This window comes from Xenopus tropicalis, chromosome 1 (assembly GCF_000004195.4).
Source record: "Xenopus tropicalis strain Nigerian chromosome 1, UCB_Xtro_10.0, whole genome shotgun sequence".
Classification (NCBI taxonomy): domain Eukaryota; kingdom Metazoa; phylum Chordata; class Amphibia; order Anura; family Pipidae; genus Xenopus; species Xenopus tropicalis.
In genome coordinates, this window is record NC_030677.2 from 71,321,081 (window position 1) to 71,345,667 (window position 24,587).

Sequence of the window (24,587 nt, forward strand, 5' to 3'; positions counted from 1 at the left end):
AAAATCATTAATCATCATTCATTTTTTTTTTTGTATATTTTTTTAAATACATGAAAGGCTTTAGCCCACAATGTTGGTAACCCCATTATGTTTTTTTCTACTGTGTGTGCCAATCAATAGCCAACACTGAGAATTGCTTTTAGTTCTGTTTGAATGAGAGTAATCCCAAAATGATTTTTTTTCTTTTTGACTCCTAATACATGAAATGTGTATTAATGGCATGTGCATTTTGGGCAGATTTTATGATATATCTGTATGTCTGTATGTCAACTGTGATGGACAACAATAAAATACAGGATACAATGTAATAAAAGGTGAAAACACTTTTTTATTTTGCACGTGTATGTGCGTAAAGAATTACAATACAACCCTTTCACAGCCAAATGTGCATTTCCCCACTGTGGCATTAGCCCTAAAGCATTGATACAAGGTTGGTGTACACTGTGATTTTTAGTCTAGCAAAATGTGGGTTACGTTTAAGTGAGCAAACAGTTTAAACAGATGTTTGCATCTCCTTTAAATCTTAGCTTTAGTATGGGGTAAACAACAACATCAAAGAAGTAAAAGGAGATGTTTAGTGGTCATTAAAGATCAAAGAATTCTCATGGAAGGATATAAACTGAGAGCAATAGGAGGTATTGCATCAGATTGGATATGGGGTATGGGATCCATTTCCTGGAAACCTATTTTTCAGAAATGGAGATCCAAATTACAAAAAGATCCCCTAATCCAGAAACCCCAGGTCCCATTCCAGATAACAGATCCCAGACCTGTACTTTATTTTGTAATTCAGGGCAAAATGTGAAACTTCTTGTAAGATGGACACAAAAGATGAACACAAAAAATAAAGCACTTAGACAGCATAATCTTCACATTTCACTTAATGTAAAGTATATTTTGTAATCTTCTATGTCAGGGTTAGTGTGTCCTGTTGTTTTGATCATAACTACTTGTATAACACCTGTATAAAGGATGATCAGAAAATATTTTGCAAAATGCACTGCACTGGTGTATGTTACTTAACACTGGCAGGTAAGGGTGGCATTTTTACCTATACAAGTGATCCTCAACTGAGAAAAGTCCCTGGTGTTTTAACATGGTGTCATAAAATTGAGCACACATTTCCATTATAAAATCCTGCCATTAACTAACCTTTCGATGCTCTTGTAGATTAAGTGAAGAAGAACATTTCTTATTGCACACAGAGCACATTAACTTTTTCTTAGAGTTACCTAAAACAGAAACACAAACCTTAAAATCACTTTAGAAATATAATATGAAATGCATTTCACAGATCTACAATACTCTTATACCCTAAGCAGTGCTGTCCAACTGGTGGCCTGCGTGGTCCCCCACCTGTCTGGCTGCTTTGATGGCTTACTCTTGTGTAAGCTTTAAATGGTATCAGTACTTTGATTAACTGCCCCCCCTGCATGGTTCACACCTCAGATTCAGGCTGTAAACCCTCTGTATTGTTAAATGTAATCCCCTGTGTTGTTCACACCTTTTAATCACCCACATTGTTCCCCTGTTCACACCTCAGACAGACTGTAGGAGCAGTAGAAACCCACAAATAATCCCTGCACACTACAAAAAGAACATACACTGAGGTGGTACTGCAATTAAAAAGTTTTTTAATATATAGTTATTGTGCAGACTGTAGGAGCAGTGCCAGCATTGTGTCACTGTATGCTGCCTGTGTGTGCCACACACACAGGCACATAGGGCAAGCAGAGTATGGCACACACTGGCAGGGTAGGGCAGGCAGAGTATGGCACACACTGGCAGGGTAGGGCAGGCAGAATATGGCACACACAGGCAGGGTAGGGCAGGCAGAGTATGGTACACACAGGCAGGGTAGGGAAGGCAGAGTATGGCACACACAGGCAGGGTAGGGCAGGCAGAGTATGGTACACACAGGCAGATTGGGGCAGGCAGAGTATGGCACACACAGGCAGGGTAGGGCAGGCAGAGTATGGCACACACAGGCAGCATAGGGCATGCAGAGTATGGCACACACAGGCAGGGTAGGGCAGGCAGAGTATGGCACACACAGGCATAGTATGGCACAAACCAGCCAAGAATAGCACACACAGTCAAAGTATGGCACACGCAGACAGGGTAGGGAAGGCAGAGTATGGCACACACAGGCAGGGTAGGGAAGGCAGAGTATGGCACACACAGGCAGGGTAGGGAAGGCAGAGTATGGCAGGTTTTTGCTGTACTACAACCATTAATATGGGTATGGTCATGTGATAACACGGGTGTGGTTTCAAGTGGGTGCAGTTTCAAAAAGGGAAGTGGTCAAAACTGGCTTCCATTATCAGCCCTCCACCACATAGGTCGGAAAAATTCCGGCCCTCGGTACCACAGAAGTTGGACAGCACTGCCCTAAAGTAACATGCCCATATCTTTCTATGGACTCTACAACCAGCGGAGTAGTCTCATTGGTCATGTGGCCAGGTCTGTGATTTTGGGGTAAACATATGGCAGACTGAAGCTCAACCCCTTTCTATAGGGTACTACCATTGCATTTGGTAAAAAAAACACTGCAAATTTTTAATGAATGTATATTGCAAAGTTACTTAGAAATGTGTTTTCTTTTATTAGCCAGATAATTAAATTTTGGGTTGACTTGTCCTAAAAAACAGATACTTTGCCCTGATTAGAAAACCACATCACCTTTAATCGGATGTTGGTTTGGACCACACCTAATTGTTCTGTTATAGGAACATGCTTATAAAAAATACATATTGCAGCCTCATATGTATATTTCATATGGATGTTTTTAAGGGTGTTTTAGTAATCCCAGATCCAGGGAAAGCGGCAATGATTCACTTGATGATTTTGTGCAGTAATAAAAGCAGTCAGAGATCAGCTGCTTCTAATTTTTTGCATTTGCTTACAGTTAGCTAAAAAATGATGCCAGGACTTGATTTCAAACTAACATATGTTTAGTTAATGAACCCATTAAACAAGCTTTTAAGGATTTCTAATGTTATTAAAGTATTGGCCAAATAATCCTCTGTGACACATTTGGAAAGGTAGCTATATACATTCAGAGAAACAAGGAGCGGTGATCAGAGGGCTTTCTACTGTACATTGCATGTAAGAAAAGAAAACAAAAATCATACTATGTATTAATATGTGGTTGCTGCTTGTGCAAATCATTGCTGCTTGTGCACCTTTAGAATATCTTAAAATGGCAAAGAAGCAGGCAGTGAGGAATGCCTTTAACACAATCCATTTGTCTTCCTGCACTTAGCATTAACTCTATAGTCGTTGCGTGTAGTTTACCTTTTGTGAATTTACAAACAATGTATTGGTCTCTTAAATACATTTTTATCAAGTCACTGGGAATTGAAATTATTAAATTACTAAAACTTAAATTATTGACTACAACGTGATACTCAGTAAGAGTATAATATATAATTTACAATGCTATTTTGGTACACAATGAGACCATGTAGCATTACTGATGATTTTAATACAAGTCAATATTTGCATCCCCCCTTTAATGTTTTAGTCTCGGCTCCATAAAATAAAGTCTTGAAAAGTAAACTTGATTGGCTCATTCTAGATAATTTAGAAAACTTGATTCCTAAATTGCAAAAATCAATTTTATCTATAAAGTATATAGTATATATATGTGTGTGTTCCAAACCTGTATGGACATTTTCTTTGTGTTTTTTCAGTGTATCTTTGCTTCTGAATCTCTTTCCACAGCTATCAGCCTTGCAAATAAATCTTGCATCTCCTTTGCAAGCCTCTCTGTGCTGTTCCAGACTATAATAAACAAAAAAAACTGAATTAAGGAACAGAATAATACATTAAAATAACAATGTAGTAATTGTCTGTTAAGATGCTGTGGCACTAGGGTTTAAAAATGACTCATTAATCTGAATACTACAGATTAGAATTCAGAAGCGATGTTTCTATATTCTTTTATTTCGTTGTCACACTGTCTAATCAAACATTCTTCTGCTAAAAACATCACAGTGTAGCTACATTAGTACACTAGTTCAAGTCATTTATGAAAGTTTACCTACATGGTTCTCTTTTCAGCCCAATCGTTTTGTTATAAATGGGCATTTCACCTTCACAAAAGTTTCAGATATCTAGGGACTTTTTTTATTAATGTTCAGATTTCTGTTTTATTCACTAGAAAGATTTATTCCAGTGCACAAAAATTAACTGTCCAAAACCTTCCTCCCTGCATGTGATTTGCATCAGGGATTCAGGATTTGGTTACTACTCAGCACTGCTGCTAAGTACCACCAATCCACAGAACTGAAATGTGTTTTAGCGCAGTTGAATGCACTCCAATCAATAGATATATATTTCTCGGTTTCTTGACAAAAGGGTTAATAAATGGCAAAAATATTGAACTGTTGGGATGCTTGATTCCCAATTTTGAGCTATAACCATCTGCCACAACGATTGTTTTAATTATTTAGCTTTTTTTTTAAAATTTAAGTTTTACAGGAAAAATGGAAAGCAATTAAAAAGTAACTATTTGTGGTGTACTGTGTAAAATGATAAGATTCGTGAAGGTGAACTCTAGGAACCCTCCCCAACGTATCGCTGAAACTTTAAAAAACTCCAGTAGCTGGTACCTTTTCTCTACATGCAGAGTTCCATGGGTGGGTTGGCATCCACCATGTGGTTTCTTTGGCAGTAGCTTTTAAAAGAAGCTCAGGGATAGTCAACTAAGAAAAAATAATAATACAGTGTAGTAGTTTTTTTTCTAAACGTAAAACACACCTTCTGTGATATCACACTCTTAATTAAAATTAGTTGTGCATGTTGGAGAATGGATTATATGAACCGGCTAAAGGATTGAACTGCAATGATCTTGTAATCATTTTTAATTGTGTTTTTGGCAGTAGCATTGCACATGTTTTTGTTTGTCGATTGCCAAAAGTGGATGTGCAGCTTTGCATATATAGAAAAGGCACAAGAGACTTTTTTTTTTCTTTAAGTACCAGTGATGCAGCTGGGGTGGTGGCGGCCCTACGAAGGGGTGATAAGACTTCAAATTGCAGCATGGGGAGGTTAGTTAATCTTTAATTATATTAATCATATACACATTACACTAATCAGTATAAATATATAGTTACAATGGATGCAGATACATTGTCCAAAGCCTATGCTAGGCACAGGGAAAAAACTTTGCACAATTTAGGAGCAGATTTATCAAAGTGTAAAATTAAAGCTCACCACAGTAAAATTCTGCCATTCTCTATTCATTCCTATAAGATTTATAGAGGTGTTTGTTTCAGATGATGATCTCTAACTTTCACCCATTGATAAATATACCTCTAAAAATCCCAAAGGAATAAACAGAAATAAAAATGTTAAATCTGCTCAGTGGGTGTACAAATAACTCTTATGCATTTTACTAGATGCAGTAAAGCAATTATAGGGGTACAAGAGATGCTGAATTGGAATCTTGCTTTTGAAGGAAATTCAAGAAATACTAAGTAAGATTTAGTGAGCCATATGGTACCCAAAAGTGCCTGTTTTTGACCTGCTAAAAACAAGACTCTCTATACACACATTACAGAAAAAAATTCTTAAGAAACAAGTACCAAGCACATGCAATACGAATGCAAACATTCTATAACAAAAATGTGTTACTGAACTTGAATAATTATATGAATACTTAAAAGTCAAAAGCATGCACCATAGTGAGGCTTTAGTTTGTGAATTACCTATATAGAAGGGAAGAAAGTGCTTCTTTTTCTTGGTTAGATGTCAAAAGAGAAGGCTATGAAACTTGGAAGCAGGCATGCAGAAAGATAGCCAGAAATTAGACAGCAGTTCAGTAATTCAAACACAAAACCTCAACGAAGAGCCGAAGGAGCTATTGCAAACCGAACACTGATAACTGCTTGAAGAGTCCCCGGAGATAATGTTCTCAGTACACTGGAGTACACTAAAGGGACAAAAACATGCATTAGTGACTGCTAACGTAATACAGAAATATGTTTTACTGTATGCCATTGCCAGTCAACCTTGTCAATATGATTAGCTGTACTATTAATTATAAAAATATGGCTATAATCTACTCAATAGCATTAATTGGGACATTATTAAATGGAGCCACATTATTTATATAAATAAAGTCTGTACAACTTAAGCCATTCACCTGTCATTGAACTACACTTTTCAGCACCCAGCACCCTGGTCAATATCTGGCCAGATATCAGCCAGATCTATCATTTAGATTGAAAATCTTGTCAAACAAGGACTGCATCAATCATAAAAACGTGAAATCTGGTGCAGTCAGCCTTCTGCTATGCAGGTATTAATAGCAGCCATTATGTTTTTGTTGTCTTATCTTGTTATTATTATATTCTAGGTCTGCCAGACCTTTAGTGATCAGGGTTTTTACTTGTTTCTTGATACTGTTACATAAGCATATCTTAATAGTTCTTGAAATATAATACATATGAGTATATATATTTTGAAATATAAGGATACATTTGTTGAAATTTTATCAAAAATCCTAAAAAGCAAGGTGTTTAAAAACTTTTAATGCAAGTTTCCCGGGTACTACCTGAATATGCCATATTCAATAAACTCCAAAAATAACATGTTCTTGATAAAGGTCTTGGGTGGAGACCAAAAAGTTGGCCTGTTACTTTTAAATGGATTGAATAAAATATAGAATTTTACATTTTTCAACATTCCTGGTGTGCACACATTATTTTTGTAATATACACACACACACACCATTAAACCATAAACAAATGTAAAGAACAATCATTACATCAGAACAGCAGAAATTAAAAAAAAAATCATATTTGCTACATGATTTAATAAAGCACAATTTTACTGATAATTTATTTTTAAGCAAGAACAATCTAAACCATCTAAAAATATTTAACATAATTATAGACAAGGGTAGTTAACTTGTGTGTAAATAACCGGTACAGCACATTTACACGGCTACAGATCTGTATTAGCTATAGATAGTAATGTGTATAATAACCCTTTTTCTTTAAAGAATCTGTGGATTAAGATTATCATCTATCAAATACATGGCATATCATAGAAAAAAACAGAAATGCTACATGATGGATATACTTTTGAATACACACTGTCTCTGCAAAGCTTGTTTCACTGGGAACTTCTTGCCACAGTTTCTACATTTAAATTCTTTCTCTTCAACTGGCTTCTGATGCAGAGCCTGAAGATGTTCTGCTAGGATCTCTTGACTTGGAAAACTTGATTCACAATGGGGACAACGATGGTCCTCCTTATAGGTTATGTATTCTGCAAATGACAAAAGAATGCTAATTAAACTATGCAGAAATGTATTTGTAAATCAGAAAGACAGAAAGAAAGTCAAAAGATTGATTGATGGAGTGAGATTAAAAGCATCCTAGATTTATGGACAGATATGCAACAAAAACAGCAGCACAGTATTCATCAGACTTTCTTTTGCATAATACATAGGGGCTGATTCACTAAAGGTTGATAAAACGAGCACTATTTATAGCATGCATTAAAAAATGTTATCGCTTCTTATTTTTTGCGACTTAACGCTCGATTCACTAAAAGGACACGTGTCATAAATAAGAAGTGATGCTCTTTGCGTTATTTAACTCATGATGAGCGGTTTTCTTGCATTATTTCCCCGCCGCGTGCATTATTTCCCACTGCGCGCGATATATTTTGCTGCGTGCTATATTAGTGCACGATTTAACGCACGTAACCATTACTTTCGGAAAACTACAGTACTGTTCTGAAAATGACCATTTCCATGAAAACTGGAGGATGCATCACTCTAGGGCCAACACATACTTGAAAAAATCCCACTGTAAAGTCCATGCTATGTTGCCAAAAGCTCACGATCCACAATTTTCTTTAAGTACCGCCTGCCCCAAGTAGGTGTTAATCTTCGCACAGACTAATGCGATATTTAGCGCGTTTACCGCTTCATATGTGTTTGTGAATCATGCGTTAAGTTTTAATTCTATACGAGAATTACCGCAATGCGAGGTAAATAACACGGTTTTTTTGCGCATGCGATATGCGTCTTAACCAAGCGAAATGACTTTGATGAATCGGGACTTAATTATTGCATGCTTTTTAACCCAAAAAAGCATGCGATAAGCGCTATCGACCTTTAGTGAATCGGCCCCATAATGTTTCATGGGCCTGGCCCAGATTTACAGAAAGAGGCAAAATCCCAGAGAATTAGGGTCATATGATATATAGAAGAAAAATGTGACCGCAGCTCTAATGAATTATTTTCCTTCTTGTGTGTGTCTAATTATCCAGCAGTTGTGAGTCTGAGCTGTGTTTTTCCTCCTTACACATGTAAAAACATGATCCTCAACTATGATATCTGTGCACTGGTTTGAGATTGAAGCGGATAAACTCTGAATGAGTTTACTGCAAATATATATCTATATGCCACATAAGCACAATATAAAGTCCGTTTCACAGAAAAGGATAAAACTGTTGTGTTTTTGTGTATAAATCCATATTATATCTTAGTGATACTAAACAGCAAGGGCCAGCACCTATTTCATATTTCCATTCATGCAAAAGAAGATTAGAAAAAGTAGCAGTGTGGTGTATTAGTACTGGAATGTTCACCTTTTTCCGATGGCTGCTGACTTTCTTTTATATTCTCATCCTCTTCTTTGTTGACTACATTAACAATCTCAGTATTTTCTTCTTCAGCTTCTTCCATGTCACTATCCAAGTAACCAATAAGTAATTCAGTATCCGTTTCTATGTCATCAACTGCTAGATAGAATATGTTCTCCCCCTCCTGAAAGCACCAAAATGTGACAGGGGAAAAATGTAATAGAAGAAAGTATAACATCTTTTTGCAGTCTTATTTTTCAAAGCTGCCTATATTTTGTACTTTATTACTTTACCAGTGGCTTGAGTCAAAAACCCTATTGTCATACAAGAGCAGTAAGGTTCTCGCATTGTAAGGGCTAACCTGGGCACATTTGGTCCCAAGACACAGGAAGACACATTTGTCTTCAAGACTGGTCTGGGACAGATAATTTGTATAGGAAAATAATAACAGTTTGCCTTTAAACTAATGATTAACTAACAAAGAAAAGGGCTGGTAGACCAAATAATGCAGGGGTTCAGTTATGAGACAGAACATACAGTCATATGAAAGAGTTTGGGAACCCCTCTTAATTCTCTGGAGTTATGTTTATCATTGGCTGAGCTTTCAAAGTAGCGACTTCCTTTTAATATATAACATGCCTTATGGAAACAGTAGTATTTCAGCAGTGACATAAAGTTTATTGTTTTAACAGAAAATATGCAATATGCATCATAAAAAAATTAGACAGGTGCATAAATTTGGGCACCCCAACAGAGATATTACATCAATACTTAGTTGAGCCTCCTTTTGAAAATTTAACAGCCTCTAGACGCCTCCTATAGTGTTTATGAGTATTGACACAATTACATTCATTCAAATTAGCAAAATTACAAGGGTACCCAAATTTTTGCACAGCCAGTTTTTCACATTTGATTTCACATTTGATTTAATTTCATACAACTAAATACTGCTTCACTAAAAATCTTTGTTTAGAAAACCCCAGTACTCAGATGTTCATGAAAGACATACCACTGTTATCTTTTTTGTTGAAAGTGGAGTAAATTATTATGCAGGCTGAGAGGGGTATCCAAACTGTTTTATATAACTGTACATAAATATGTCACCTAAGCCAAATAAATCCTCCGAGACGTGGAGGGACAAGAGGTCGAGATAAAACCTACAACTTAAAAATGATAAATCTGATAATGATAATCTGCCAGGGCGTGCCCTTGCTGTGTGTCACTCTCCCCCATTGACACTGATTAGTAACATAGACTAAACACTGAACTTTCTTTCAATAATTCAAAGATGACTTATTGGTTTTATTTTATTTAATACACATATTCATTTTTAATGTATTGTGTAGTTATTACCTACTTTATTGGTCCAATGAAATGGATAGCACTCTGATACATAAACATCATGATATGCTAATACATTTGAGAAAACAGAATCTAAAATTATAAAATTTAAAGTATTACAAAAAGACATCAGAACATATTTTTAAGCAAAGGGAATTGTTATTATATGCATTGATCAAATGTGATTTGAACTTCTGTTGTTTAATCTTTAATATTTCCAAATACTGTCTAAAAATGTATCTATAAAAAACTTTTTAAAAATGATTCCCTCTACAGTAAAATTAACTGTTATATCATGAAATTTATTGTACTAAAACAAGGCGCTAATTTATTTTTATTGACTTTTTACTGACTTTAAAAATGTCGATATCAAGCAGAAAGTGTATTATGTCCTCTGAGTATCCTTGACACAAATTGAAACATTATTTCATTACAAGTTAATCCTTCCTTTGTAGTTTTAATTACTATAGTAGATTTCTTGCACTGAGCATTTCTACAATTTGTAAATATCTAAAAGTAGCTTATCACTGAGTCCCACTTCCTTTACAATATTCTTTTATTTCTGCCTCGTACTCTTTGGTTAGAGGAATACAAATACAAAAAAAATAAAAATATTTTCAAGTAAAAGACAGTTTTGTATTTTAGATGCAATATTAATGGTTTTTATGGGCAAATACAGTATCAGTGGTTTAATGTTATCACAAGAAATTCTTGTGTTTATATATTATTTGGTTAACCATAAGTTTTCATTTTACATAAAATATTTTAACTCGCCACAATTTTATATAATCATGAAGGTTATGAATATAATTGATATGAATAAGAAAATGGATATTGATCAAAAATATATACACAAAAAATGCCTGTGATCTGTATCGTTACAATGCACCATTTATTCACTGAATGTCCTCATCTACAACCACCTACTGTATAAAGCATCCTTCTCAGGAGACATACAGTTCTGGAAAGGATTAAGCAATGAACTACATTCCCCTTTACTGCAAATGTTTTAGCCAAAACAAGTTTATTAGGTTTTATTAAAAGTACTGAAGCTCTGAAGATTTAGTAATATAATCCACTCTGTCCTCTGCTCAGTGTTAACAAAAAAAACAATTATATATCTGATCTTCTGGAGACATAGATGAGCTGCAGAACTGCTATCATTACTTCTCAGAAAATCTTATAACACCTTTTAACCTTATACATTGATTACTTATCTATGACAACACTATGACGGGATAACTGGTGTTTTAAAGTTTGGAGCACATTTTACTTATACACTATACACTATTTACTTATACACTATACACTATTTATCTTTTATCATCTATTTATATATGGGCCACAGGTTCTTATTCTTCTGGGGACTTCTCAATATTCAGATGTACAAATCTGGCTTGTGAAATGGGGTTTGTTCATTGAAATACAATAATATATATATATATATATAAATATATAATTCAAAAAATCAAAACAAATATTATTGCTCCGGACTCACATCGACGCGTTTCGATCCACAAGGGATCGTCGTCAAGATATATATATATATATATATTCGCTATGTATAATGCATTGAAATTTAATTGTTCATTAAAACCTAGCTCCTGAGGTGGCAGATCATGGTATGATAACTCAAAGCTGAATCCAGGGACTACATTTATTTATTTAAAATGCAATGCAGTGATTAAAATTCATGGCTAGCAGAGCTGGGGTTCTGGGTTTGATTTTGATATCTGCAAGGAGATGGTATCATTTGTCCCACTCTCCCACACTCAGAAAAGTAAATTCACAACTGATGGAACTAGCTATAAGGAGAGGAGAATTAGATTGTAAACTCCACTGGGGCATTAAGTAATTTGAATGGCATCAATCTCTTGAAAACACTGCACAACATGTTGCCACATTTAGGCTATGGACCCACAGAGTGAGAGACCGCTGCTACTAAAACTGGTTCAGAAATATGAAAGAACAGCAAGAAAACTGGTGGATTATCTCCTCTTTAATCTCAGATGCAGACATCAGGGACTCACTACTTGTAGCCTACGCCTGGGTTCCACTGTAAAATTTCTCAGAGCCAGCAATATCTTACAGAAGGCCCAAAAACATCTACTAAATGAACGGGTGAGACAGATCAACTTTCCCATTGAGGCCATCAAACAGAAAATTGAACAACTAAAACAGAGTCTGACAAAACAGCTACTTGATATAACTCTGGAAAGGGTGGTTCAGTTAACTGAACATGCACAGATGGCCCAACAAATTAAGAGTAAGAAGAGGGAAATAAGCAAGTTCACCAACTTACTGTCACAAAGCAGCAGTTTGAAAAGGACAGAAGAACTAAACTGGAGGCAGAAAAATGAGACATCCAAGAACACCAAGGAAACATGGGTTAAGAACCTATCAGGCAGGAAAAAAGATGTGCAAGCCAAGGGGCTAAACTATGCAGTGACACCACAACAAATCCCAGTGGTTGAGCTCATCACAGCCACAGAATCTGCCATCAATAACAACCATATAAAGGTGGAGGAAGCAGAACAACTCCGACTAAAAGTGTCAGCTGCCTTGTCAAGTGCCAGAACACCCCCCTCTAACCTTACTACACAAGGAGAGCTCTCACATCTCTTAGTAAGGACCCCAACAGCTCTATCCTGCCAACAGATAAAGGGCGATGCACAGTTGTGCTCAACACAACTGACTATCACTGCAAAATGACCACGCTACTCAGTGATAGCAATACATATGAACCTTTAAGGAGAGACCCAAGCAGCAGTTACAAGAAAAAGGTAATAGATTGCCAACAACAACTTGAAAAGGAGGAAGCCATTGATCAAGCTTTATACCACTGCCTGTACCCCAGGAAAGCTACACCATGCTTATATGGACTCCCCAAGATACACAAAGATGGAGCACCACTAAGGTCTATTGTCAGCAGCATCAATTCAGTGACTCAGCATTGCAAAATACTTGGCCAACATCTGAGCCCCATTGGTAGGATTTGAGCCTTAGCACCACATACTTCAAATACAAGGACCAATTTTACAGGCAAAAACATGGCTGTGCAATGGGTTCACCAGTTTCTGCCATTGTAGCAAACTTATACATATATAGAGGAAGTGGAAAGGAAGGCATTACTTCCCATATGTAGCAGGAGTGTCAGAGAAACTCAGGAGAATTTTCAACAAACACCACATCCCTGTGTTTTTCAAACCTAGTGTAGCGAGGAGTGCACAGACCTTTAGATTGGGGAGACAAAGCAACTGCTCTCCAAGCGAATGGCTCAACATAGTCGGGTGAACTCTACAGGCCAGGACTCTGCTGTATTTCTACACCTAAAAGACAAGGGACACTCCCTTGACAATAGCAATGTCCAAATTTTGGATAAAGAAGACCGCTGGTTTGAAAGAGGTGTAAAAGAGCCTATTCATGTTAAAGTGGAGCAACCATCCCTAAACAGAGGCGGGGGCCTTCGACCACCTTCTGTCTGCTACATACAATGCTGTTCTAACATCTATACCCCAGCTGTTTCAGAACCCTTCACACATCCATTCATGCAACTGCAAGAACTAACAATGAGTTGCGTGATACTTTGGCAATCCTTTCAAAGTAACTCCACAGCATTCACACCTCTGTGAGTTTCAGGTGTCACCTCTCTGATGAGTTACAAAGTGCCACTGTGAGTGTATTAGTGGAAGAGTACATATGCTGGGGACTTCCCATACAAATCAGTTGAACTGAAGAAGCTGCTTGGATGAGTAGTGAAACGTATTCGATGATTACTAAACAAGTCCAGTTGCTTTAGATTTATTTATACTAGATATTTCTGCTACAGTGTTTCAGGAGTCAGAGCCAGAAGTGCAGAGGATATAATTATATGCTGCTTTCAGCAGCAATTACATTTATAAATACCTTTAAAACCACAAAATGTTTAATGAAAGTACCATTAAATGTTGTTAAGAATGGCCTTTTACAGTGGAGGAAATAATTATTTGACCCCTCACTGATTTTGTAAGTTTGTCCAATGACAAAGAAATGAAAAGTCTCAGAACAGTATCATTTCAATGGTAGGTTTATTTTAACAGTGGCAGATAGCACATCAAAAGGAAAATCGAAAAAAATAACTTTAAATAAAAGATAGCAACTGAATTGCATTTCATTGAGTGAAATAAGTTTTTGAACCCCTACCAACCATTAAGAGTTCTGGCTCCCAGAACGGTGGTTAGACACTTCTACTCAATTAGTCAACCTCATTAAGGACACCCGTCTTAACTAGTCACCTGTATAAAAGACACCTGTCCACAGAATCAATCAATCAAGCAGACTCCAAACAATCCAACATGGGAAAGACCAAAGAGCTGTCCAAGGATGTCAGAGACAAAATTGTAGACCTGCACAAGGCTGGAATGGGCTACAAAACCATTAGCAAGAAGCTGGGAGAGAAGGTGACAACTGTTGTTGCGATTGTTCGAAAATGGAAGGAGCACAAAATGACCATCAATCGACCTCGCTCTGGGGCTCCACGCAAGATCTCACCTGGTGGGGTGTCAATGATTCTGAGAAAGGTGAGAAAGCATCCTAGAACTACACGGGAGGAGTTAGTTAATGACCTCAAATTAGCAGGGACCACAGTCACCAAGAAAACCATTGGAAACACATTACACCGCAATGGATTAAAATCCTGCAGGGCTCGCAAGGTCCCCCTGCTCAAGAAGGCACATGTGCAGGCAAGTCTGAAGTTTGCCAATGAACACCTGAATGATTCTGTGAGTGACTGGGAGAAGGTGCTGTGGTCTGATGAGACCAAAATAGAGCTCTTTGGCATTAACTCAACTCGCTGTGTTTGGAGGAAGAAAAATGCTGCCTATGACCCCCAAAACACCGTCCCCACCGTCAAGCATGGGGGTGGAAACATTTTGCTTTGGGGGTGTTTTTCTGCTAAGGGCACAGGACAACTTATTCGCATTAACGGGAAAATGGACGGAGCCATGTATCGTGAAATCCTGAACGACAACCTCCTTCCCTCTGCCAGGAAACTGAAAATGGGTCGTGGATGGGTGTTCCAGCACGACAATGACCCAAAACATACAGCAAAGGCAACAAAGGAGTGGCTCAAGAAGAAGCACATTAAGGTCATGGAGTGGCCTAGTCAGTCTCCGGACCTTAATCCAATAGAAAACCTATGGAGGGAGCTCAAGCTCAGAGTTGCACAGAGACAGCCTCGAAACCTTAGGGATTTAGAGATGATCTGCAAAGAGGAGTGGACCAACATTCCTCCTAAAATGTGCGCAAACTTGGTCATCAATTACAAGAAACGTTTGACCTCTGTGATTGCAAACAATGGTTTTTCCACTTTGTTAGAGGGTTCAAAAACTTATTTCACTCAATGAAATGCAAATCAGTTGCTATCTTTTATTTAAAGTTATTTTTTCGATTTTCCTTTTGATGTGCTATCTGCCACTGTTAAAATAAACCTACCATTGAAATGATACTGTTCTGAGACTTTTCATTTCTTTGTCATTGGACAAACTTACAAAATCAGTGAGGGGTCAAATAATTATTTCCTCCACTGTATGTCATTATCTAAAACTGTTTTTGGATAAAGGTATTTAAGTATTTAAATAAACACATGTGTATATATATATATATATATATATATATATGTACATATATATATATATATATATATATATATATATATGTATTTTAAAATCTTACACCAAGGCCTCTTTAGGGTACAAGTGGAAACAGGGCAAAGATCTCATTGGTGGCATCACACAACTCCCAAAAATGTGTGATAAAACTTGAATATAATACAGCCCTGGATAAACAGCAATGAGAGCAGAAAACCAGTAACCAATATACCAGATTTTCATTAGAAACATACAATACCATAAAAATTATAGTGAAATATGAATTGAATGGAAATATTCTAGAGCTTTTTTACTTGACTGAAATAAGGGCTCTGCAATTTTTGGCAGATGCTTCTATTCTATATAAGTTATAGCAGATGAAAGGTCTGATGGTGGGCTCTGGGCAATGTACATTTTGCCCATTTATTAAAATGGCTCTACACTGTAATTGCACTCTAAGTTCTATTTGCAAATAAGCTGCACAGGATCTGTGTGCCCAAAGTTCTTTGCAATGAAAAATCATCAGGGAAACATTAATACGATGATAGATTTTTTTTTAAAAAAAAGTATCAATACATTCGGCAAAATAACCTGAATAGCTGCCAAGTTCTTTTTCTCTTGTGAAGGAGCTTCATGAACAAATCGTAACCAGTTGGAGTGACGTGGATTTGTTGCATCCAAAACATACATCACTTCTCCTTTGTTTCCTCTGACCTGAAATACCAGATTAGTTGAAATTAAAAAAAACTGAAGATCATACATAAACTAGAAATCCAACACTATGCCAAACACAACATTTTCAATTTATATATATGCAAATACTTTCTCCAGTAGCTTCTAAAATATTTTCTCTCTCTCAGAAGGAATATTTTTTGAGCCAATTTATTAATTTGAGATTGTTATTTCTGAACTAGAATTTTAAAGCTATTTTAATTTTTTTTTTTTTTTATACAGGTATAGGACCCATTATCCAGAATGCTCGGGACCAAGGGTATTCCGGATAAGGGGTCTTTCCATACCATACCTTAAGTCTACTAAAAAAACAATAAAACATCAATCAATGCCAGTAGATAATTGTGTACTGAAACAGTTACAATACTATACATTACCCATGTACACTCTACAGGTATCAGACCCTCTTATCCGGAAACCCATTATCCAGAAATTTCCGAATTACGGAAAGGCCATCTCCCATAGACTCCATTATAAGCAAATAATTCAAATTTTTTAAAATGATTTCCTTTTTCTCTGTAATAATAAAACAGCAACGTGTACTTGATCCCAACTAAGATATAATGAATCCTTATTGGAGCCAAAACAATCCTATTGGGTTTAATTACTGTTAAAATTATTTTTTTTAGTAGACCCAAATTAGGGAAAGACCCCCGTATCCGGAATACCTCAGGTCCCGAGCATTCTGTATAACGCGTCCCATACCTGTACTAGGATGGTCAACAAATACGTAATAATTAGGTACTGCCTTAAAATAATTGGGGCAAGTTTTCAATGGTGTTTTTGTTTTTTAAAATTTTTCAGAGCTGTAGCATATACAGGTACAATGCATGGTACTTAGGGGTTTTCCAGATAAAGGATTTCCTGTCATTTGGATCACTAAAAATCTAAAAATCATTAAAACATTACAACCCCAATAAGATTGTATTGCCACCAATATGGGTTTTATTATTACAGAGAAAAAAGAAATAATTTTTGAAAATTATTCACTGAAAATGGTAAATGGTAATCATAATAAAGTTTAAGGCTGCACTAGATAGATATTGTAAAGAAGTTTTCAAATCCTCAATACTACCAAAAATAGAGCGACTTATAAATAAGCTGGCCACAACCACAGTAAAAATAATTTCATGGCAAACAGGCACCAGCCTCGTATTTTCTTTAGGCAAAAGTATATGTTACCCTTTCTAGAATGTTTTTGGTAGTACAGCTGTAAGTCACTATTGAGATTTTGTTTAGCTAAAGTTGTGGCTGAAAAGTTTTTTTTTTATAAAAAAAGAGCATAATCTAGCTTCAATAAACTAAGCTGAGATACCTTCAAAGGCTGAATGTATCAACAAGCAGGAACAACCCAAACCACATTTAGCGGGCAAGAGTCTGTTGGGCAAGTTTCTCTTCCAAGTAATTACCTGAAAAGCATTCTTTTTCCTTTAAAATGTTTTTCTTTCTTACCAAGTTACAAATCTATGTTTAGGCTTAAGAAATTGGACATATACATTTCACCTTGTTAATATATTATAAGACTTATTTTCAGTAAAAAAAAAGGATTATAAACTATATATTTATTTTATATTGCTCTAAACAAATTGAAACTTCAGTTATATTTTTCTTATACTCTGGCAATTTTGTATAAATTCAAAGTACCTGTTCATATATTATCAGACCTGACACATTTCAAAGATCTATAGCTGTATTATTAACAAGCCTACCTAATAATAAAGTATTTTTCCAAGGTCAAAAAGACATTTGTTCACGCTCTACCAGTAATCTGTATTAACCATATATATTACTGCTACACATACATTACAGCACAAAAACAATTACCCTCAACATATATTTGGCAAATCATAAAGTGGAACAGCCCTGACTTTCCCAGCAGAAATACTGCCACAACTGTGGCACTATGGTTACTACCCTGGCTACTAGCAGTTAACCCTAGAACAAAAACAATAAGAAACAGTTACTACTACTAATTAAGTCACTGTAAACTATCATTTTCAGTCACTCTCACTCATAAAGAAGGAGCACATATTATTTGGACAATGAATAACTGGACAGGAACACGCACTGGCTACTGGCAGTTTCTTTAGCACATATATACAGTATAAACACAGTTGGGATTCTAAGCACACCATACAGTATATCTGCTAAGTTTACCTTATGAACGCTGACCAGCGTAAGAGAGCCAACATTATACTGATCCAATCATTTGGCCTTATGGACAACACATGAATCACATGGGGACCTGGGCAGGCACACTAGAAACTTAATATTGAGTCTTAATTATTGTCTATGAATAATTTTATTAATTCAGGTCATGATATACAGTATCTAGTAGATTTAAGTCTAAAGCAGTTCCAAAGCAAACTCAAAGTTTTCTTTAAACATTTTCACCACTCATCTGGGCAGCTTCCTCATTTCAACTGAGTGGTGGGGAATTCCCCAGCATTTAAACCTTTAATGCAGGGGTGCCGCGTTCGACTTTGGCTCCTCCCCGCATACGTACATACGTAGGTACGCAGTGTACGTATGCATACCCCATAAAAGCTCCGCACTTCCGCATTTCAAGGCTTAGACGCGATCCACCAGAAGTCCATGGGGGATCAACTGGTGGACCGCGATCGACGGTTTGGCCACCCCTGCTTTAAGGTTAGTACAGTCACAAACATTCAAACACAATGGTTAGATTGAACTTATCCAGTTAGGTGTTGGCTAAAACTCACATTTATGTGAAAGCATGATCCAGTCACAATGGTACCATGATTCTTATTGAGGCGGGGGTTAATTTTTCAATGTGCATGACTGTGAACTGTGACTGTCAGAGCCACTATTTGTAACCTCTCCAACTCTTTTTACATTTGAATGTGGTTCACAGGTAAAAAAAGGCTACCAATAGCCAATCACAGCCTATAATTGGTGCCCCAAGGAAATTTTTGCATGTTTGTGTTTCTCTCCATATTTTTTTTTACATTTGAATGTGGCTCACGGAATAAAAAGGTTGGGGAGACCCATCAGTAAGAAAATGGCCCAACATAAGAGGACTAAATCCTCAGGACAAGACTCAGCAGTCTATCTACAATTAAGGGAAAAGGGACATTCCTTTGAGGATAGCAATGTGCATATTTTGGACGGAGAAGACAGATGTAGCTTGAAAGAGGTGTGAAGGAAGCCATTTATGCCAAACTACAAAAAAATATTCCTGAACAGAGGAGAGGCGTGTCACACCACATGTGAGCAACATACAATGCCGCTTTGACATCCTTACCCGGTGGTTTCACAACTCTTATCTGATGTGAAGGACAAGCTTTTAAAAAATTATTGGTGGGGTTTATTTCCATTCAGCGACAAAAACTTTAGTGAGGATGGGCACTGATGTGAAGAACCAGGCCTGCCTCACAGTTGGCTTTCCAATTCATCAAACTGCAAATATCAAAATCTGTGTCACAGTGAGTGCTCAAAAATTGAGCACTGTAAGGGAGGAAACAAGGTAAAAAGGAAAATATATAGTGCAGCGTTATCAGGAAACAACACACCTTGGGGCTGATTTACTAACCCACGAATCCGACCCGAATTGGAAAAGTTCCGACTTGAAAACGAACATTTTGCGACTTTTTCGTATGTTTTGCGATTTTTTCGGATTCTGTACGAATTTTTCGTTACCAATACGATTTTTGCGTAAAAACGCGAGTTTTTCGTATCCATTACGAAAGTTGTGTAAAAAGTTGCGCATTTTTCGTAGCGTTAAAACTTACGCAAAAAGTTGCGCATTTTTCGTAGCGTTAAAACTTAACGCAAAAATCGTATTGGTAACGAAAAATTCGTAAAGAATCCGAAAAAATCGCAAAATACCGATCATTACGAAAAAAACGCAATCGGACTCCATTCGACCCGTTCGTGGGTAAGTAAATCAGCCCCCTTGTGTCACACACTCATACACTAAAAAGAACCTAAAAGTTAACACCTCAAGTGCTACACATTCATACATTAGTGTATTAAGATAAGTCCATGAAGAGGTGGGACCAGTATATGCGGTACACTGCACTGTTTCATCTTGTTTCCTCCCTTACAATGCTCAATTTTTGAGCACTGACAGTGACAGATTTTAATATTTGCAATTTGGAGATTGGAGAGAACTCATTGTGATTTGCAGAAAATGTAACTTGATATGTTACCATAGTGTTTTTCTTACCTCCCACATTAATCTGTTGTCTATACCTTCATCCACCTCATTAGGAATTCGCTTTTCTCCAGCAAAAGGACCAAACTTCTCCCCCTAAAAAAGAAAAAAATTAAACACATTTTGTTTGTTTTTTAAACCCAACACATACTGGAATGCCAAAAGTGTTAGTAATATATCATAATGTTTTATAGGTGTCAGAAAAAAAGAAAAAGATTGATGGCTTAATCAGTAAGCCGTGGATACCAAATACTACAGACAGATTTTCAATTTACTAAAAATTTACTTCAGCTTCACTAAAGTAATTCCTGTCAAATGGCACAATTCAGTGCTATAAACAATTAAATGAATAATCCTTTTGCTAAATGAAACTTTCTTGGAGGCTACAGTAACTGCTTTTTTTTCTTTAATAATAACTGGTCAATACAGTTATATTAAAGATTTACTGGTATTAACTAGTGAGCTCAAACTTACAAAGGACATATAAGACTGCACTCAGAACTTGACTGCCCCATACACACTATAAATTTGGCAGATCACTGGAGTTGCAGCCTCACAAAGATTGCAGGTGGCTAGAAGAGGGGAGATTAATAAACTGGTGTTCACTGCAGACACAGGTGTGCTTGGGGCCCAGGGGCCTATAGCTACACCCCTGAAACTTGTACTTTGTAGATTACTATACATTTCATGAGAAACAAAATTAGAGTAATCACTATGCAATCCAATCGTATTTGAGGCTTCATAGTATACCAAACCTTTGCAGTCCATCCATCTGCCACAGGCTTTCTGAGCTCCTCAGACCCTGACTAAATCAGATTTAACAAAGTCTACACTCCTTCTAAATATATGAGACAAAAACATATTTTCTCCAACTGCAGGCTTACATTTCCCTCTCATACTACTAAGCCCAATTTTCACTGCAATATCTGTTAATAACACACGTCAAATGGTTCAAGACCTTGCCATATAGGCCGAGATGTAGTGTAAACCTAAATTAAAGCAATCACATGCATCCTCCAGGTTCTAATAGTATCAGACATGGTTGCCAGTTACATTCTAGCAACAACCTGCTTCCTGTTGTAAATACAGGATCTATGGTTAAAAGGTTCATGGGGCATCAGCTAAATCACAAAATGCAGAGCACCTCAGCTTTAGCATCAATTTCCATGCATCAGAACCTTGGGCAGACTGTGCTCTTTCCAATGGTTTTTTTTTAATATGTTTTATAATGAATAGTAACTGATTTTGGACAGTTTGTATAATAGCTTCTGGGCGGCATAGCTCACTGTGTCCCCACCATGCCATGTAGATGATGTGACATGCTGTACTGTGGTGTGATGTCAAAATAAAGTTTGTTAAATCTGTAAAAACACGAAGACACAAAATGCTCAGAGATTGCCCCATACATGAAATAAAAGCCACTCGTTTCCAGTATGTGCAGTAACCCACAACAACCAATAAGGGTGAGGGCACCCTGGGCATACGGTCCGCTTCTCTCCGCCTGCGTTTTGTAGGCAGGTCACTCTTCTGTGTGGTTGCACTGACTTGCTCAGCCTCGGCCTGTGTGCAGCTACATGGGGCGAAGATCAGCCCAGTTATGTTGCTTTTGGGTTTCTTGGGCTGATATCTGCTCCATGTAGCTGCACTCAGGCCAACCGTCTGTCAGTGCTACTACACATAGTAGCGTAAAGGAGTGGATCCGCTTCTCTATCTGCCTACAAAACACAGGTGAAGAGAAGCACACCATACTCCCAGTGTGCCCCCACCCTTATTGGTTGATGTGTTTACTGCACCTACTGCAAATGTGTGGCATTTAAACAGGTAAATAGTACATTCTTCCTGCTGATTGGTTGCTATAGGTGACTAGACCTGTAGCAAACTTTGCATCTTTTATTACATAACCTCAACATTTAATACAAAGTATCAACACATTTTGCCAACATATAATACATAATAATTTCCTTGACTTCCTTTGTTTTGAAATTGTAAAGGCAGGTATGTGACTAACAGTGCATTTCAACCAAAACCTGATAACATAACAAACCAACACTATATGATATTATAACTGTAAAGTGTACATTTCTGGATATTCTTCCAGGTAACTTTGGCAAAAAAAAAAGTACCAGATCAGCTCTCACACATTAATAAATACAAATATACCAAACTATTGTCTGTATAGTTAATGCTCCAAATATCAGTCACTTATATTGTAGTGTCACCCACTGTGACCTACAGCACTTATATTTGCCTATTTGTGTCTGTTAGTTACCCTCCCATATAGATTGTAAGCTCTACGGGGCAGGGACCTCCTTCCTCTTGTGTCCTCGACTCTTAACTTATTGCTGCTGTATTTATCTGTATTTATTATTATACTTTGTATTTATCTATTATCTTATTAACACCCTGTTTGTATTAATGTATTCTACTGTACAGCGCTGCGTACATAAGTAGCGCTTTATAAATAAAGATATACATACATACACTTTGTTTTTAAACGGCTGACCCTACTTTTTGGTCATTTTTCTACTAAAGCTGGCATAATGATATACCAATATTTAATGCCAAACACAATTAGTTAGACTTCACTTAACAATATTGTTTTTAAGTCACATATGATCATATAAGATATAAGGTAATACAAGCAGTCAGGCACCGATCCCTTCCCTCTAAAACAGATAAGGCTAGTGGAGGGGACTTGGGAACAGCAAAGGATAGCAGGGGGGCCCATACAGCCGGTAAGAGGGGCACCCATGCAGCCGGTAAGAGGGGCCCATACAGCCGGTAAGAGGGGCACCCATGCAGCCGGTAAGAGGGGCGCCCATACAGACGGTAAGAGGGGCACCCATACAGACGGTAAGAGGGGCACCCATACAGCCGGTAAGAGGGGCGCCCATACAGAGGGTAGCAGGGGGCCCATGCAGCCGGTAAGAGGGGCGCCCATGCAGAGGGTAGCTGAGGTTCCCACGTTAAGGCTGTATGTCCAGCTACTGCAGTCAGACCCCCAGACCCCGCTCCTAACTGCGCCTCCCCGCTCTGTGCTCTGTGTAGACGTGGCATCTCCCCTTCCGTGTCTCCCTTGTGAAGTCTGCGTACAGAGTGCCGCTCTCTTCTCCTGCCCCCCGGGTAACAGCGCGACTCCCCCCGGCCCCCTCACACCCGAGCTGCTTCATTTCAATCGGACAAACCTTTTTGACTCGCCTGCTTGTATACAGCCCCATCCCGTCTTGGACTTTGGAAGACTTCAGGGAAAATCTGTCTGGCACGTACATGCCCAGCATGTTTATGGCTTTTTAATATCTTACAACTGGCTTCATGGGGATCATAAAATGACAGGACCGTGAGGGGAGACGGGTACGAGCGCATTTAGCTCATTGCAGGGCACAAGTGGAAAAGTCACTCGACTCGGCTCCTTGACTGGTCTAAGAACTCCATATCTGCGCTCCAAGGGTCCTGGACGGGCCGCTCCACCATAGGAAGGGGGATAGTGGCTTCCTATTGGCTGCGAATTTGGCTCTTCCCAAATCTATGCAGCTGGCAAGGTTTATTCGTTTCCTTCACTGAGAGACTTTACCTCAGGGCATCTTATTCATAGGTGCTTTTGTCTGAACGTAAATTCTGTCATTTCAAACCCAGACTACGTTATGTTAATAGTGCTTCCTTAATGTAACAATAAAATGTTCGAAACTTTTCTAGGAAAATAGAATATATTACACCAAGGGGCTGCATATTAATCGCGTTTCTAGTAGCTGAAATATCTACTTCCATTTTTCACATACTGCACACTTTTTATTTTATTGTTTAAATGATTATGAGTCTTTGGGATTTTACATACATACGTATGTATATTTTCTAAGGAACAATATACCATGTTAAGAAAATATATTAGAAGTACCAAAGAAGTTCTGTGACCCTATTAATGCACAGCATAGCAACCAGGTGAGTGCAGAAACGTACCCTTTACAGTTATAATATCATTAAATGTTGGTTTGTTATATTATCAGATTTTGGTTGAAATGCATTGATAGTCACATACCTGCCTTTTCAAAAAAGGGAGGCAAGGTAACTTTTAATAGTGTCAGATATGTCTTATGGGGTATATTATT

The 24,587-nt window shown here is 37.4% G+C and overlaps 1 protein-coding gene across 3 annotated transcripts in view; it reads right to left on the minus strand.

Annotated features, from left to right (window-relative positions):
* Window positions 1-23,987, minus strand: part of prdm5 (PR domain 5) — a 76,738-nt gene extending 52,751 nt beyond the window's left edge. Inside the window, exons 1-8 of one of the 3 annotated variants that reach the window (XM_002940319.5) lie at window positions 23,670-23,985; window positions 20,497-20,580; window positions 16,167-16,289; window positions 8,614-8,791; window positions 7,107-7,281; window positions 5,846-5,938; window positions 3,665-3,786; window positions 1,153-1,232 (exon numbers count right to left, since the gene is read on the minus strand). In XM_002940319.5, the coding sequence (XP_002940365.2) occupies window positions 1,153-1,232; window positions 3,665-3,786; window positions 5,846-5,938; window positions 7,107-7,281; window positions 8,614-8,791; window positions 16,167-16,289; window positions 20,497-20,580; window positions 23,670-23,762 (948 nt within the window). In that variant the 5' untranslated portion in view covers window positions 23,763-23,985. Of the gene's footprint in view, window positions 1-1,152; window positions 1,233-3,664; window positions 3,787-5,845; window positions 5,939-7,106; window positions 7,282-8,613; window positions 8,792-16,166; window positions 16,290-20,496; window positions 20,581-23,669 lie in introns of those variants that run through there. The other 2 variants (XM_018096245.2, XM_031903071.1) reach the window with 2 other exon arrangements.
* Between the last annotated feature and the right edge of the window lie 600 nt (window positions 23,988-24,587).